General features: G+C 45.9%; 1 protein-coding gene across 1 annotated transcript; it reads right to left on the bottom strand.

Annotated features, from left to right (window-relative positions):
• Window positions 1-4,738: 4,738 nt before the first annotated feature.
• On the bottom strand, window positions 4,739-12,827 carry Lyg1 (lysozyme g1). The gene is made up of 5 exons (XM_051152553.1): window positions 12,785-12,827; window positions 10,859-10,963; window positions 7,568-7,761; window positions 4,994-5,126; window positions 4,739-4,857 (listed from the first exon to the last, which is right to left on the bottom strand). The coding sequence occupies exons 1-5, from the start codon at window positions 12,825-12,827 to the stop codon at window positions 4,739-4,741; spliced, it is 594 nt and encodes a 197-aa protein (XP_051008510.1).
• Between the last annotated feature and the right edge of the window lie 4,833 nt (window positions 12,828-17,660).

Here is a 17,660-nt window from a genome sequence, read left to right as displayed (position 1 = left end):
ATCTCATCAAGCTAAGCAGCAAAAACGGCATTTCAAAGTTAAACTACACTATAGATGAGATGAGTTTAACAGGTATCTACAGGCTATTCCATACATCACATGTTCTCAACAGCCCATGGAATCTGCTCTGGACCATATTGCATTCTAGGGGCACATGGTAGAAAGAAAGAACTGACTCCTGTAGGGTGTTCCGTGGCCAACACAAACACACCCACATACACACACATGCATGCGCACATGCACACACACACAATGGCAGGTGCATGCCTTATCTCATACAAATAAATAAATGAATAGAAAGAAAAAGTTTTTTAAAAATAAGCATCTTTAAAAAAAAAAACAACAACAAAGCTGGACGTGGTGGCACACGCCTTTAATCCTAGCACTTGAGAGGCAGAGGCAGGTGGATTGAGTTTGAGGCCAGCCTGGTATTCAAAGAGAGACCAGGACCACCAAGGCTACACAGAGAAACCATGTCTCGAAAAAATCTAAACAACAACAACAACAAAAACCCACCCAGATGATATTTCCTGAAACAAAAAAGCTTCTGCACAGCAAAACAAACTATTAGCAGTGATAAGACAGTGTACAGAATAAGAGAAAACATTTGACAACTACACATCAGAGGATTAATATTTAGCATCGACAACCCCCAAAAAAAACTTCTGGTCTACAAAACGAGTCCAGGACAGCCATGGCTACACAGAGAACCCCTGTTCTGAAAAACCAAAAAACAAAACCAAAAACAAAAAACCCCAACAAACCCAAAAGTTAAAGAAGAAGCTCCCAAGTCATCTAACTGATAAATAGGCCAATGAACCGAAAAGGCAGTTATCAAAGAAAGAAACATAAATAATGGTCAATAAACACTTGAAAAAATATTCAACATTCAACATTCTCGGCCACCAAGGAAATCTAAGTAGCCAGAAAGCACAGTGCCCTTTGTCCTGTTTCTCACTTCCTGAGAGAATGGCTGGCAGGCAGCCGGTGTTCAACAGCATTTGCTGAGTACTGTGTAATCTATGCCCTACTTTTCAAATGGTCTTTGACTCCATTGCTCCCACCTCAGTGCTCCCACCTCAGCAGCATGATGCTTCTGGTATGCTTCCCTTGGATGAGAAATGCTGTCCACATGTACACATGCCAGACCCATTACTGAGCACACACATCCACGGAGGGAGCCATAGCATGGCTCCAGGAGGACGTTATTCTCCTTAATGTTTCCCCACACAGATTCATAGCTAGAGCTTAACCCTCTATTTTCCTCATACCAATGAAATGTACATCTCCAAAGCGGACGGTGCATTCCTTTGGGCTTCTCTATGGTGTCTTTGATGGGAATCTATTAGCTGGATTCAAGCTTTGAACATAGGACTTGGAGCAGAAAGTGGGGTGACCAAAAAAGAAAGGTCAGGGTTGGAGGGTGCCAAGGGCCCCAGAGATCACGAGCAAGACAATGCTAACACAGAAAAAGAACATTGCATATTTACCAAGTGCAAGCCCTTTCTTTGTGCCCAATGCACAAGTATGTTTGGCCTCCTTTTCTTTTGCACGGACTGCTGACTCTAGAGGGGTTAGAGGCAATGGTGTGGTGCCTCATGCATCACTTAACACTTAGGAATTTTTTCAAAAGTTATTTAGGGGCAGACCAAACATGCTTGACATGATGATAACTGTAATGGAGTGACACTGAAGTGCTGAGATTGTTAAATTGACAGATGGGGATAAATAGTCACGGTCACAAATTCAAACATGTGAACTTGCTAATTAACAGTGTAGGACATGGTCAGTGTTCTTGATGGACTCTTCTTCCATCCCCTGACTCTGTGGATGACTGGGGTGCTTCTGTGTTAATTAGACTTTGTCTCTGATAAAATACATGATATAAATAACACAATGGAGGAACACTTTATCGAATTTATGGTTTCAGAGCATTTGGGCTAAGGTTGGTTGGTTTCATTGTTTTTACACCTATGGCAAGGCTGAAAGATTATGATGGAAAGAAATGGAAACTCTGGGAAGGAGGAGAGAGGGGGAATGGGGAGGGGAGGAAACAGGGAGGGGGAGAGAGAGGAAGAGGGAGGGGGAGGAAACAGGGAGGGAAGAGAGGGGAAGGGGGAGGGGTAAAAGGAGAGGGAGGATGAGAAGGAGAGAGAGGAAGAGAGAGAGGGAGGGATGGAGGGATGGAGGAAGAGAGAGAGAAAGAGACTTCAGACTCTTCCAGTGACCTACTTTCCTCACTGGTCACAAAGCCCATTCAACCGTGAGCTCATCAATAAATTAACCAATTTATGATGCTATATTCTCATGATTCAATCATACCTCAGTAGTGCCACTAGCTGAGGACCAAGCCCAAGGGAAGAGCTCAGCTGAATTCCAGATACTTTGAGTAGAAAATTAAGGAATGTTCAGCTAGAAGGAGAAAGGAAGTGGAAATCTTGGTGAATGAAGGAAAAAAAAAAAAAAAAAAAAAAAGAACGAGGACATGATGCTTCAAGGTATGGTTGGGGAGAAAGTTTATTGTAGCTATGAGGAAGACAGCATAACCAGAGGCATCTGGAAGGGTCTAGAGTGAACATGGCCAGAAGATTGGACCAGGCAATGAAAGAAGGAGGGCAGGGAGAGTGAGAGAGAAAAGGGGGGGTTGTGCTATGAAGCCAGAAAACCCAGAGCACAAAAGAGGGTGTGGAGCCAAAGAGTCTAGTTGTACAGGAGAGAGAAGCTGGGGAGGAAAGTGACGCTTAGAGGGTGGAGAGGTTTAGGGTAGAGGGCAGGCTGTGCTAGCTGGGATGACAGGGTAACAGGTCCTCAGGATGCTCAGAACCTGGCTCCTGTGGGTGTCTTCTTTTGATATGTTAAGTAGGCACCTCAGCCATTGGTCCTGAGTTTGAGACTCAGAGGACAGTGAGATGGCTTTGGAGTTAGGATGCTGCTGCACAGCTGCTGATGTTCCCCAAATATGTTTTACCCAGTGCATGTGACTGGCCACTGTCAGAACGTGGGCCTGCACCTTTCGGCTAGGTCCTACAGCCTGAGACAGGCTGTTCCTGAGACACAGAAGCAGTCTGTGCTGTGACTGAAGACTCGGAGGGTATGGTCGCTGGTTCCTTGTTGTCACACTCTTTGTCACACTGCTATGTTGAAGTACAGCTTCCTGCCACCCCTAAGAGGTTATGAAAATCAGCCCAAGTGCTTTGTTCTGAGGACTTTGTTCAGAGAGATGCTCAGGGGGATCTGCAGGGGTAGGCTCAGGCTGCTCTCACCGTCTCTCCCTGAAGCCTTTCTCCAGGCTGCAAAGGAAAGCCTCTCCTTCCCCTTAAGGCCCCTGTGTGTTTAGATTTTTCCATATATGGTCCTGTTTTTGTGTAATATGCTCCTTTCTACCTTATGGCCCAATCGTGGCCTCAAGGGCCTTTAACTCTAATAAATCTCATCGAAATAAATTGTGTCAGTTTCCTTTTCAACCCAACTTTAGTGTTTTATGATAGTCACCGCCATCTTACTCTGGAAAACATTGAACTTTTTCCACTAAGCTTTTGTCTAACAAAGTAATAACAGAGCAGCCAAGTAAAATATAAGAAACCCAGTTAAACTAAAATTTTAGACAGTGAATAAATTGTTTTTATTTATTTATTTATTTATTTATTTATTTATTTATTTATTTATTTTCTTTTAGTGAATAAATTCTTAGTGTAAGTTTTGTTCCATTAGCATGAAACTTAGACTAGAAGTATCATTTATTGTGGCTAGAATGATGGTTCAGTGGCTAAGAGCACTGCATGCTTTTCCAGAGGACCCAAATTCAATACCCAGCACTGACAAAGAGGCTCAGAACCATCCACAGCTTCAGTTCCAGATGATTCGATGCCCGTTTCTGGCTTCCACAGGCACTGCATGCATCTTGTTCATAGACATACATGCAGGCAAAACAGCCATATATGTAAAGTAAAAGTAAATAAAATTCTTTAAAAATTAAAAATATGTTATCATTATGGCTGAAGTAGAGATAGCTCAATGGCAGAGCATGTGTTCAGTATACATGAGGCTCTAGGTTCAAACCCCAACACTGCCCCAAACTCAATGTTTAAGTGGAATTGCCATGTAATCTGGCTTTCCTGAGCTTTTATTTGCTGAATTTGGCAACTGGATTCCTTGATGCATAGGACGCATCTCACAGAAATCCACATTAGAACTAGTATTTTGGGAAGTGTTTTAAAAATCCACAGTCTAGCTGGGCAGTGGTGGCTCATGCCTTTGATCGCAGCACTCGGGATGTGGAGGCAGGCGTATCTCTGTAATTTCGAGGCCAGCCTGGTCTACAAAGTGAGTCCAGGGCAGCCAAGGCTACACAGAGAAACCCTGTCTCAAAAAACCAAAACAAGGGCTGGAGAGATGGCTCAGTGGTTAAGAGCGCCGCCTGCTCTTCCAGAGGTCCTGAGGTCAATTCCCAGCAACCACATGGTGGCCCACAACCATCTATAATGTGATCTGATACCCTCTTCTGCAGATAAAGCACTCATATGCGATAAATAAAATAAATAAATCTTTTTTTAAAAAACCCAAACCAACCAACCAAACAACAACAAAAATCCGCAGTCTGCAATGCAGGTAATGACTTTTCCTTTAATAGAATTCATGATATTCTGACAGGCATCAGATCCAGCTCAGAGTTGTGTCTCAGGCTACATCAGCTAGCCACATCGGCAGAACAGGTGAGAACCTGCGTTTCATCCAAGGTCTAGAAGCCGTGATTCTTGAAGTATTTGGCTCGTGCGAGGACGTCATTGCAGAAGTCACAGTTCAGGTCCTGGTCGCTTCGGATAAAGCTGGGACCCTTACTGTAGGCACAGAGTCCACCTGAAATTCATGTGACAAGTTAACCCTCGGGCGGCACCAGGACAGGCAGAAAGCTCTGATTCCCTTACCCAAGTGCTGGAGTGCTGCTCAGGAGGCAGCGGGGTGGGAGGTGGGGCAGGGAGGGTAGTACACCTACCTCTGAGGTATTGGTCTGGGGTCCAGGTTGGAAACCTAGCCTTGACCTGTTTGATTACAGATGTCAATGTCTCAGTTTTCTGGGAAACCCAGGATTCACTCTTCCAGGATGTGGGAGGGTAGACATTTGGGCCCTAGGGGGAATGAGGCAGAGGAAGAGGCTGGTGAGCGAGGTAGGCAGTGACTTAGCATTCTCACAGTCTCCACTGCCGCAGGGGCTACACTCTCACCTCCCTTCTGCTCTCTGCGGAAACTACTTACACCTCTGGGGAGAATTACTGTCCAGAACACTTGAGACGAGTGTTGTCAAGGACATGGAAAAATACGCCTGTGCACTACAGATGGGAATGCAATAGTGTCATGCCTTGGACAGCCGTATAGAGGCCCAATCTTTCAAAAGTTCAAATTAGATATGCTGTACAATCTAGCAATGCCAGTTCTGGGTGTTTATTTAAATGAATAGTCTTGGCCTGGCATATGGGGGGGGGGAGTAGACGGAGGGAGAGAGAGGAAGAGGTGGGAGGCAGGGGGGGAGAGGAGGGAGAGAGGGGGGGGGAAGAAGAGAGAGAAGAGAGAGAGAGAGATAGAGAGAGAGAGGGAGGGAGGGAGGGAGGAAAGAAGGGAGGGAGGGAGATTTTATTTAAATATCTCCTGTTACTTCAGTGTAACACAGAGAGGTCAAGCCAGGGGCTAAGAAGGTCATCACATGTAGAATCCAGTGTGATGGCCTTTCCCCCAAATCTAACTCCAAATGAGCCAGGAAGGGGTGCTGCCTGTGCTGCAGGCATGCAGTTGACCAGAACGCTTGAAGGTGAGCCTGACCCTTCTTGGATGCAATAGATCACCCCTTTCACAGAAATATCACTGGACTGAAGAGAGATGACTGAATTTAGGGGAATTAGATTTCACAAAAGAAAAAACAAAAAAGCAAAAAGGGGAAATTAGATGGCCCAGTCCTAATAGCACGAGGCGTCCTTGGCCAGCGTTCTCTTTCCCAATGCAGCCCAACAACAGTGACTCCTCTGTGAGATCTGTTCCTCAGCGGTGACTCACTGCCCTGTCTCACCAGATTGCTGATCGGGTTCACAAATCAAAGTGAGATAAGGGACCACAAGGTACTTTTAAATTGACGTTCATTATGAGTAGCCAAGAGAAGCCAATTCAAAGATCATTAAGTAATAAATTTTCCTAAAAGCTTGAAAATGACAAAATGAACCGGGTGTGGGGGCCACACACCTTTAATCCCAGCACTCAGGAGGCAGAGGCAGGCAGATCTCTGTGAGTTCGAGGCCGGCCTGATCTACAAATCAAATCCAGGATAGCTAAGGCTACACAGAGAAACCCTGTCTACCCTGTCTCAAAAACAAAAACAAAATAAACCCAAAAAACCAATAACAACAAAACAAAGAAAATGACATAATGCCCACAGGTTTCTTAACAGCGGTGTGAGAGGCTACAGGAGCTTCCATCCTTATTTTCATCCGAACAGCGGCTCAGCTCAGCCCCAGAAGACTCTGGTGAGTTTCATTGGGTCCAATGAATACAAAAATAAATCTCAACCCTCAGAAGTAAGAGTTGCGGAAAAAGAAGACAGAGAGAGAGAGGAATTTAACGTTGTTGAGACCTACCAGACACAGCTACTTTTTTACGTTATCCCATTGGCTCTCTGTAATAATTCTATTGGAGTGGCCTCTAGGGGCTGGAGTAGAGACCAGTGGTAGACACCCGCTTATCATGAGCAAAGTGTAACTCCCTGGCACTGCCAAAAATAGAGTGGAATTTTATAGGTAGGGCACCAGGCCCAGTGATGTAAAATGGCCCACTCTGTGTCACACACAGAAACTCCAGAGCAAGGATGCAATCTGTGGTCTTCCTTCTGATCTAGTGCCTCATTGGGAACGCAGATGGCGCATGCTGGGTGGTGTGCCCTGGCAATAAAGTCACTCACTCTGTGTTCTGTGCCACCTATAGTGAAGGCGTAACTGTGTTCCCTTGGAGTTGTGTCACTATGCAGAAAGGCCACATATTCTCTCTCTCTCTCTCTCTCTCTCTCTCTCTCTCTCTCTCTCTCTCTCTCTCCCTCCCTCCCTTCCTCCCTCCCTCCCTCCCTCTGTGCATGTGTATCTGTGTTTGTGAGTGTGTCTCTGCACGCATGTGTATGCGTGTGTGTGCATACGAGTGTGATGTGTGTGTGTGCATGTGCATATGAGTGTGATGTGTGTATCTGTGTTTGTGTGTGCACACGTGCATGTGCGCATGTGCATATGAGTGTGATGCATGTGTGTGTGCGCGTGCGCACACTCGTGCGTGCCTGTGGAGGCCAATGGTTGCTATGGAGTGCGTTCTTCAATCTGTTCCTCAGTGTGGAGCTCACTAATTCTGCCTCAGAACACTGAATTCTAGGAATCCACCAGCCTCCACCTTCCCAGCGTGGAAATGACAGCCACAAAGTACCATGGCTGGCTTTCATGGATGGATGTTCCTAACTCAGGTCTTCCTGCTTTCCCAGGAGGAAAGAACTTTGCCAGCTGAGCCATCTCCCCAGCCCCAGTGACCTTGATGGATGGAGCCTTACCTGTACCACCCCAACTCCATTGCCCACGTTGCCCATGCCGACCACGAAGTTGCCACCCTGAGACTCCCTAGACAAGAGACCAGCGATCACTGCAGGATCCACACAGTATTTCTTGCCAATGAGTCTCATCGTAGGTTGATATTTCAGCAGATATGGTCTGTCTATTTCAGCCAGCCTTTCAGAGGCACGGACTCCTAGAGAAAACACAGACGGAAGCATGTGACTGAGGGCGATTCAGGCTTACACTTAGATCTGTGGCTGCAAACCCCAAATTTAAACCCCTGATCTCAGATTAAGACTTTTTCTGGTTTTATGTTGAGGCCTTTAATCCACTTGGACTTGAGTTTTGTGCATGGTGACAAATATGGGTCTAATTGCATTTTTCTACATGTAGACATCCAGTTAGACCAGCAGCATTTGTTGAAGATGCTATTATTTTTCCACTGAATAGCTTTGGCTTCTTTGTCAAAAATCAAGTGACCAAATGTGTGTGAATTCATCATCTTGGGGTCTTCAATTCCATTCCATTGATCTGCCTATTGCTGTGCCAGTACCATGCTGTTTTAATTACTGTTGCTCTATAGTACAGCTTGATATTGGGTATGGAGATTCCTCCGGAGGATCTTTTATTGTATAGGATTGTTTTTGCTATTCTTGGCTTTTTGTTTCTCCATATGAAGTTGAGAATTGTTCTTTCAATGTCATCAAAATATTTTGTAGGTATTTTGATAGGGATTGCATTGAATCTGTAAATTGCTTTTAGTAAGATGCCCATTTTTATTGTGTTAATTCTCCCGATCCACAAACAAGGGAGATCCCTCCATCTTCTGATGTCATCTTCAATCTCTTTGGAACACATTGGCACAGGAGACAACTTCCTGAACAGAACACCAACAGCCCAGGCCTTAAGGTCAACAATTAATAAATGGGACCTCATGAGGCTAAGAAGCTTCTGTAAGGCAGGAAACACTGTCAAGAGAACAAAGCGACAGCCTACAGACTGGGAAAAGATCTTCACTAACCCTACATCTGACAAAGGTCTAACATCCAAAAATATATAAAGAACTCAAGAAATTAAACACCACCAAACCAAATAACCCAATTGAAAAATAGGGCTCAGAACTAAACAGAGAATTCTCAACAGAGGAATATCAAATGGCTGAGAAACACTTAAAGAAATACTCAACCTCCTTAGTCATCAGGGAAACGCAAATCAAAACAACACTAAGATTCCATCTTACACCCATAAGAATGGCTAAGATCAAAAATTCAAATGACACCACATGCTGGCGAGGATGTGGAGAAAGAGGAGCACTCCTTCATTGCTGGTAGGAATGCAAACTAGTACAGCCACTCAGGAAATCTATCTGGCGCTATCTCAGAAAACTGGGAATAGGGCTTCCTCAAGACCCAGCTATTCCACTCCTTGGAATATACCCAGAAGATTCTCCAGCACACAACAACAAATTTGCTCAATCATGTTCATAGCAGCCTTATTCATAATAGCCAGAACATGGAAACAGCCTAGTGTCCCTCAGTAGAAGAATGGATAAAGAAACTGTGGTACATTTACACTATGGAATACTACTCAGTTATTAAAAACAAGGAATTCCTGAAAGTTGTGGACAAATGGATTGAACTAGAAATGATCATAATGAGTGAGTTAACCCAGAAGCAGAAAGACTCAAATGGTATATATTCATTTATATCTAGACACTAGCCCCAAGGGTCATGTCCCATGAAAGTCTTCACTTACCAGGAAAGTGGGACAGAGGGGAGTACATCCTATTGGGACTATAGGTGAGAGAAGCATGGGAGAATGGGGAAATAGAAGGGTCCAGAGGGCCCTAGAAACCTACAAGAAGAACATTATGATGGGCAGATGTGGGCTCAGGGGTCCTGCTCAAACTATGGCACCAGCCAAGGACAAATAGTGCACTAAACTTCGAACCTTTACCCAGATCTAGCCAATGGACAGGACATTCTTCACAGTTGAGTGAAGAGTGGGGTCTGACTTTCACACGTACTCTGGTGCCCCATATTTGACCACATCCCCTGAATGGGGAGGCCTGGTGGCACTCAGAGGAAGGACAGCAGGTTACCAAGAAGAGACTTGATACTCTATGAGCATATACAGGGGGAGGAGGTCCCCCTCAGTCACAGTCATAGGGGAGGGGAGTAAGGGGAAAATGGGAGGGAGGGAGGAATGGGAGGATACAAGGGAAGGGATAACTATTGAGATGTAATATGAATAAATTAATAAAAAATATTTTTTAAAAAGACTTTTTCTGAAGGTTGGAGAGATGGCTCAGAGGTTAAGAGCACTGGCTGCTCTTCCAGAGGTCCTGAGTTCAATACCAAGCAACCACATGGTAGCTCACAAACATCTATAATGTGATCTGATGCCCTCTTCTGGCCTGCAGGTGTACATGCAGGCAGAGCACTGTATCCATAACAAATAAATAAATCTTTTTAAAAACTAATTTTTTTTGAGCCAGAATCAACACCCATGCATCTCCTGATGTTGGAGACCAGTGGTCATGAGCTAGGCTCCATCCCATCCATGGCAATTCTGTAGGCACAAGCACCACTGTTCCAATCCTGAGAACTCAGAGAAGATTCCCCAAGAAAACACACAGTGCCAGCATAACAGGTCACCATGTGAAGGACAAAGCCTAACCCTTCAGGAGGCTCTTGGTGAGTCTCCCTGGAAATTTTTGCTCAGAGCTGCCTGACTTTCAACCCCTATATGATGGTAAGGAATCATTCAAGTTTAAACTACTAATAAGAGTTAAACGCAGGGGTGGGCAGTGGGCTGGAGAGATGGCTCAGTGGTTAAGAATACCGGCTGCTCTTCCAGAGGACCTTTGTTCAATTCCCAGCACCCACATGGCAGCTCACAACTGTCTACAACTCCAGTACCAGAGGCCCCAACACCTCACACAGGCATACTTGTCGGCAAGCCACCAATACACACGAAATAAAAATAATACATTTTTAAAAAGAGGATTAAAAGCATTTACACAGGTTTGCCTCAGTTCTAGTTTCTTCTATAGCCCACGAAGCACTCTCTCCCCATGGATGGAGTTTGTAAAACCTTTGTAAAGATGGTTATCCCAACTTTGGGAGAGCCCTCGGAAAACTACGTGACTGCTTAAGTCTACTTAAGCCGGGGCCCACATAGGGCTTCGGAGTCCATGTTGAGCACTCTTTCCTGCCAGTCCTTAGTGTAGGACGGTGAGAAGGGGAAGGAGTCAAGAGAAAAGGGCAGATGCAGAGCTTGTGAACTACCGCAGTAAGTCAGGCCATAGCGTCTTCCAATCCCGCAAGATGCTCCTGGGGTGTTCACCGTGCGGATGTTCCCGTAGCATCCCCAGTTGCTGCTTTCAGAGGAGCCTGCGGATTGAGAAAAGTTCAGCCTGAGTTAGAACGCTGAGTGAATCACACCGATAAAACAAACAACACGGTAAAATTGGCAAGAGCTGGGGCACTGCTCTACCCTCGAGTCTCTTTTGCAATTAACCTAGTGGTACACCAGAAATGTATCACCGCATTGCTTGGATTTTAAGTTTTCACCTCCTTCTCTGCAGACATGAGGAACTGTTGAAGCAGTTCCTTCTCTGCAAAGCTAAGCACTGTCTCATAGCTCATTGGTCCGATGAGGTATGCATGTTTGCTCTGGGGAAACATGTATTTTAAAGCCAGAGTCTTCTTGGCATCTCCCTCCAGCCCTGAAGTAAAGGCATAGTCTATAAACAGGGGCTGGGCAGAGGGCAAAGGTTGAAGAGAGAGAGAGAGAGAGAGAGAGTGAGAGAGAGAGAGAGAGAGAGAGAGAGAGAGAGAGCATGCAGACAAGTCATAGGATCAGGTCTCTGTCGGAGGTCTCCTTTGTCTGCACCTTTCTCTTCTGTCTTGCATTTATCTCCCAAGATGGCTGCCAATGTGACTCTAGACATCACCCAAGGGGAGGCATTGTTTTAACTAATTGCTTGGCCAATTATGGTAATTAATGTTTTTGAACTTTGAAACTATGTAGTCAAGGGTTATCTTGAACTCCTAGTTTTCCTCCCAAGTGCTGGGATTACAAGTGTGCAATGACCAGCAAAGCCCAGGATCACTCCTGTCAGTAAAAATTAAGCAGGTGTCCCTTTTAATGCCCGAGCCAGTGCATGCCTGTCTTCTTGACTGTTGACAAATGTCCCTAGTGTGACAGTTGATTGTGTCTTTGCTCTCTACCTTACCAACCTCTCCCTAACCACACTGGACCATTGTCACAGTTCCTTATATTCCCCACGCTTGGCACCTTGCAGGAACTTTAAAATGTTGGTTGAGTGAATTAGCACATATATAGTAAATAGTAAATCAATAAATATTTCAAATAAAAACCAAGCCTTTTTACTGTTTGCCCTAGCTACAACCAACGTTAGAGCCAAAGCTGAAATTCTACATCGCATCTGGATTCTCCTAGCGCTGCTTTTCTGCTTGACTTGTGTTGAGTCATGTAGGAGGCACCTCAGTCTCTCTGTGGAAATCTTGAGTCTCTAAATACGTCCGGCATTGTGGTGTTGGACACTTGGTCCCTGTTGCTATGTGGTGGAGATTCACAGTCACCATGGAAGCAAAGCCCTCCCGTGTCTGTGAGGAATTGGTTACATCAGGCAAAGTGAGCTAGGAGGACCTATCCGCTGTGTGGGTGTTACCATCTCATGGACTTCTGTCCTGGGCTGAGCCATAAGGAGACAGTGAGGTGGGCAGCAGCACTCATCTCCTGCTTCTCCTGAGGACAGACGGTACCTGATAACCGGCCTCCTCAAGTCCCCACTGCCGTGGCCTCCCCAACATGATGGACAATAATCTTCAAAGTGAGCCTTTCCCTTTTCAGCTTGCTTTTGTTCAGTTCTCTGTCCCAGCAATGAGTAAAGTAAGTGGCGTGGGATGGAATGGGAGCTTTTACAGCAGCAATGAGCAGCTATCAATGGTGATGTTTAAAGCCTGGTTTCAAGCAATGTTGTTGCAAATGCACACAATTGTAAGGAGCCCCATTCTTTCATGGGACATGTGGGCATGTCCTCATCAGTTGCTATCCCTAACTGCAGGATTTATCAGACATCTTAGAAGAAAAATGATGCTTTCACTTTAATTGTGTAAATTACCTTTCCATGTTTTTTCTCCCTTGTCCATTTCCAAGTTATTTGGAAAAAAGTGAAACACACTCACCAGTCAGGGCCAAGAGGCCCAGTAGCAGCCACAATGGAGACATGCTGAGTATCTGGTTCTATGGCACCTGAAATGCTTTTAAAATGGAGATTAGTTTAAAGGTATGAAACAGCAGTCGTTGTCATAACAACACACTGTTTCTATGGGGTGTGTGAATGGAAAGAGATCCCCCTCACCCCACCCCCGACCGGCCCTCTGCACTCAAAGTACAAAATGAGTCATTTGAATCATCACGGAGAAGCAAAAGTTGGGCAAGTGCACCATTTAGCCTTTTACTAGTTCACAAGCCTGCTACAAATCTGTCATCTTAGCACTCATGGAGCAGACAGGAGGATCTCAAATTCAATGGGCTACACAGAGGGCCCTGTCTTATAAAAAGGGAGGGAAGAAAGGGGAGGAGAGAGAGGTGGGTGCTAATTATGTGTATGGGGATGCATGCCCACCCTTCCTGAGGCAGAAGTACTGCAAGTTCAAGGCTATCTTGGCTATGCAGTAAGACAATTGGGGGAATAAACAAAGCTGCGATGCTTTGATTCTTGGCACTGAGAGACACGGTCACCTGATTTAGGATGTTGAAAAGCAATTTACACGATCAACTGTGACACTGAGATGCAGGATTTTGTGTTCATGGTTTCCACTTTTCTCTTTAGGTTGGAGAAAAGGATACGCCTTCCTCAGTGCCTTGGAATATACCCCAAGGAAGAAAGGAGTGAGGAGACCTGCCCTATTATCGCTCTGATCCCCATTCTGGGGAATCCCAGACTCCCTGGATCCCCTTAAACTGTGTTCCTAAGTCTCTTTTTGTGACACTCTGGGGTCATGGTCCAGGGAGGGTGGATAGACAGGACCCCAGAAAGTAGGGCACAGGCAGATTCCCAAGATGGAATTACGAGGTGCTCACTGCACTCGAGACTGGCCAACAAGGACCGTCAAGCATGTGCCACCATGTTGTCTCTTTCCCTCATCCTAAACAATTCTTCCAGAAATATAGCACCCTTCCTCTCTAAGCAGTCTTGGCTCCCCCACTACCTCACTACGCAAATGTCACAACCCACCCACTGTAGGTGTAGGTGTTTCCCACCATCTCCCTGGTCAGCAAAACTGGGGGTCTGTCATTTTGACTCTGTCTCCGTCTCTCTCTCTCTCTCTCTCTCTCTCTCTCTCTCTCTCTCTCTCTCTCTCTCTCTCTCTCTCTGTCTCTCTTCATTTATTTGGTGGTGGGACAGAATCTAGATCCTCCTTCATGGTAGGTAAACACTGCAACTAAGTTACACCCAGTCCATCTCCTAAGTTTAACCATATGAGTGGGTTCTTCTGAACACGCAGGGTGAGATGTTCCCGGATGGAGAGGCATTCAGGAAGTCACCTGACTTGCACCTTTACAAACTGAGAGAGCTCGTGGCCCTACAGGAAGCCATGCTTTCTGCATATCTTTTAGAGATGGCCTGTCCGATTTCCCCTGGCTCCACAGAAATGTCATGCTTAGTGACCAGAAATGTTTAGGAACTTGGAATGTCAGCTTCACCAGCAGGGGTGCTCCCATTTCTTCCCTCAATAAAAAAACCCATGTACTCAGCATTTCCAATCTCTGATGAGTGGATGTAAGAGAGGACAGTCAGTCTCCGAAAAGAACCGGAGAGAGAGCTACTTAGGGACAAAATAAGTGTTCAAATCCTCACAAAAACAAAATGCCTTTTCTTTTGCTTTGCTTCTGTTGCTTTAATGAAGACCATTACCAACAGCAACATGGAGAAGAGAGGGTCTATTTGGTTCTACAGCTTAAAGACCATCATTAAGGGATATGGGGACCAGGGCAGAACTCCAGCGTGGCAGGCACTTGAAGCAGAAACCACTCGGGAGCACTGCTTACTGGATTGCTCTCAAGCTCACACTCAGCTCCTTTTCTTACACAGCCCAGGACCCCCTGCATAGGGATGGCACTGCCCACAGTGGGCTTGGCCTCCTTCATCAATCACTGATCAGGAAAATGCCTCTCCAGACACACTCACAGACCAGTCTGCTGGACTCCTGCTTCCCACGTCTTCTTCTGCTGAGGCTTCCCTCTCCCTGAGTGTGTTAAGTTGATAATCAAGATCACCTATCAGCTTCGCAGAGATGTATCATTGTCTTTATAGAAAGGCCCTTTAGAAAAAGAGCTCTGCTCATGTCCAGATGCCAACCCTGGAGCATTTTAACTCTTTTTACTGATTTTCCAGGCAAGAAAGATGCTTCCTACTGAAAACTTAAGAGGAAAGACATAGCTTTCATTGCAACACGAGTGTTACCTCACTTTCCAAGCATGGAACCTGTGTGGCACAAGCCCTTGGCTGAGTCTATGTAAACACACGCACCAGTTACTTAGCAACGCAAAGCCACCTTCTGGTGTCTCCTGTGGTCAGATATGAAGAGCAATTATTTTCTGTTGTATTAGGCTCATAGCAGAAAACGACAAGGGACTTCTTGTATGGATAGACAAGGTCATCCATTCATAAACAGCATGCAGAGTGACTCAGACTTCATGACCCAGTTTGTCCGGGTGTCACAAGTACTCCATACTTAAAAGCTGAGGCGCCCCAGTGGGGTGCTCAAGGAGTGTCCCCTGTGTACACAGGACTCATTTGTTAGTGCCCCTGCCACTCCCCACACTCGAAGCCATCAGAAAATGGCAGCCAAGGAAAGAAAGGCACCCTGATGTCAACCACATTATCTACTATGACAAAGAACTAAAGAATAAAGGCAAGGGTGTGTCAAGCTGCAGCGACAAGTCACCTTTGGAACAAACAGCCAGAGCATGAGAGCCGGGTCATGCTCTTCATAGCCTCTGCCAGGACATTGTCTCCTACCTGTTTTCCCCCACTGGGCATTCTGTAATCCCTAATGCATTGTGCAGACCTGTGATGGATAAAGACCATTTCTTCCTCAGCTCTTAACAACCAGGGCCAGGAAGTAGCAGTAAAGGCCTCTGGCATGTATAGTCCCTCAGCGGAGAAGTCCCAATCCTTTTCTGTAAATGTCATGAATGTCACCTTAACCTTGAAAGACGTCGGCTAGGACCTCGGGGGTCGGGTAGGGGGGCCTCCAGTCAGCTTGGAAACGTGTTGCATCAAGCCGGTGGTGTCTGAGAGATGAGCGTGGCCCTGCCTATGGCCCTCAATAGATCCCGAAGAACTGAGAGCTGAGCTAGGTAGCCACGTCAGACATGGCCTCTCACTGCAAGTTTACCTGTTGCTCTTATGTTGTTGCTAACCCACCTCTCCAGCCACCTTCTCTGGGTGGGCTAATGGGCCATGCCAGCAGCATCCTTTCTCGCCCATGCCTTTCCTCACTTCTCACACGTGGTAAGGACCCAGGCCACTGCCCTGCAGACTGCTTTGCACCAATGATCCTTAAATTCAAATGACAATAGCAGTGGTAGTCATAGGCGTAAACTGCTTCTGCTGCTAAGGTTGCATTCCCAGAGGAGTAAAATTTACTTTTTAGACCACAGTCTAAGACGGCAACATCTCACGTCTTTGCTTACTTGTGTTTTGAGATAGAGTTTCATAGCCTGGCCTAGAACTTGACATGTAGCCTATGCTGGCTTCAAATTTACAGTGTTCCTGCCTCTGTCTACTGAGTACAGAGGTTGCAGATGTGAGATACCAGGTCTTGCCTAGGAACCCAGACTGCCCTGGAACTGGAGATCCCCTAGCGTCACCCTCCTGGTAATTGCTGGGATGGCAGGTGTGTGCCCATGTACCATTAAATTGTTCCTATTCCCAGACTGCATTTTCCCATGGCCCGTGAGCACACGCACTCTCTGAGCTTGGATGCTGAGCTGTGAGCACCAGCTAGGAAAACTCAGAAGGTTTGAGAAAGCCTTTTCTCTCCTTGTTGGCAAGTCGTAAAGGCTTCCTTTACCATGGAGACTGTCTGAAGGAGGCTTCTGTCTGTGTGCCTCTGTTTTGCTTTCTCATTATGCTGGAGTTAAGAAATCTGGGAAGGCTGGACATGGTGGCGCACACCTGTAATCCCAGCATTTGGGGAGGCAGAGGCAGGCAATCTGTGTGAGTTCAAGGCCAGCCTGGTCTACAGAGCAAGTCCAGGACAGCCAAGGCTACACAGAGAAACCCTGTTTTGAAAAACCAAAAACCAAAAAATTAAATCAAATCAAAGCAAAACAAAAACAAAACAAATCTGGGAAGGCTGTGGTCCTTGTTTGAGCTCAGAGATATCCCCTTCTGAACAAATATAGAACCTTAAAATATACCTGTCTCTTAAGTCTGATAGCCAAGGCGTAAACTATTAGACGCACTGGCTTTAGCTCTTTCACAACTTCCAGGAAAAGCAGGGCTCTGCAACAGGCACCACCCCTATACCCACATATACCACACTCCCACCCCCCACCACACTCCTCCCACCTCCACCCCTGCACACTTGTGATGTCCAGGTCAATGTTTCACCTGTGAGATTGTGCGGGAAAGGAGTGGGAAGTTTACCACCTGGCAAGGTTCCAACACTTTAGTCCCTCGGCTTTAAAAGAACGAGAAAGACTCTATTTGATCTGATGTCAGCAGAGAAAGGATGGAGACACACAGTCCCACAGTCTGGCCCTCAGCACCCTGAGGAAGTCCTTTAGACTTTTAGGGACCTCAAGCAGGCAAACCTGATCATGGCTTTGACATAAGGAAGATTTTTTTTTTTCAGGACTAGACAGTATGAGGCAAGAGTTGCTGATTGTAAGGAAAAGATTTTAATACCAGCTGTAAGCTTGAGGGCTAGGAGAGAGAGGCTCCCAGGGAGAAAATAAAACACACCTAAGTGTGGCTATTGGCTTCCCCCAGGAGAATAGCAAAAACTAAAACATGCCCAGGGATGGGCTCCCCAGGGGAGTTGC

This window comes from Acomys russatus, chromosome 11, assembly GCF_903995435.1.
Source record: "Acomys russatus chromosome 11, mAcoRus1.1, whole genome shotgun sequence".
NCBI classification, from domain to species: Eukaryota; Metazoa; Chordata; class Mammalia; order Rodentia; family Muridae; genus Acomys; species Acomys russatus.
Note: the sequence above shows the minus strand (reverse complement) of the source record. Positions and strands in the feature narration are given on the sequence as shown.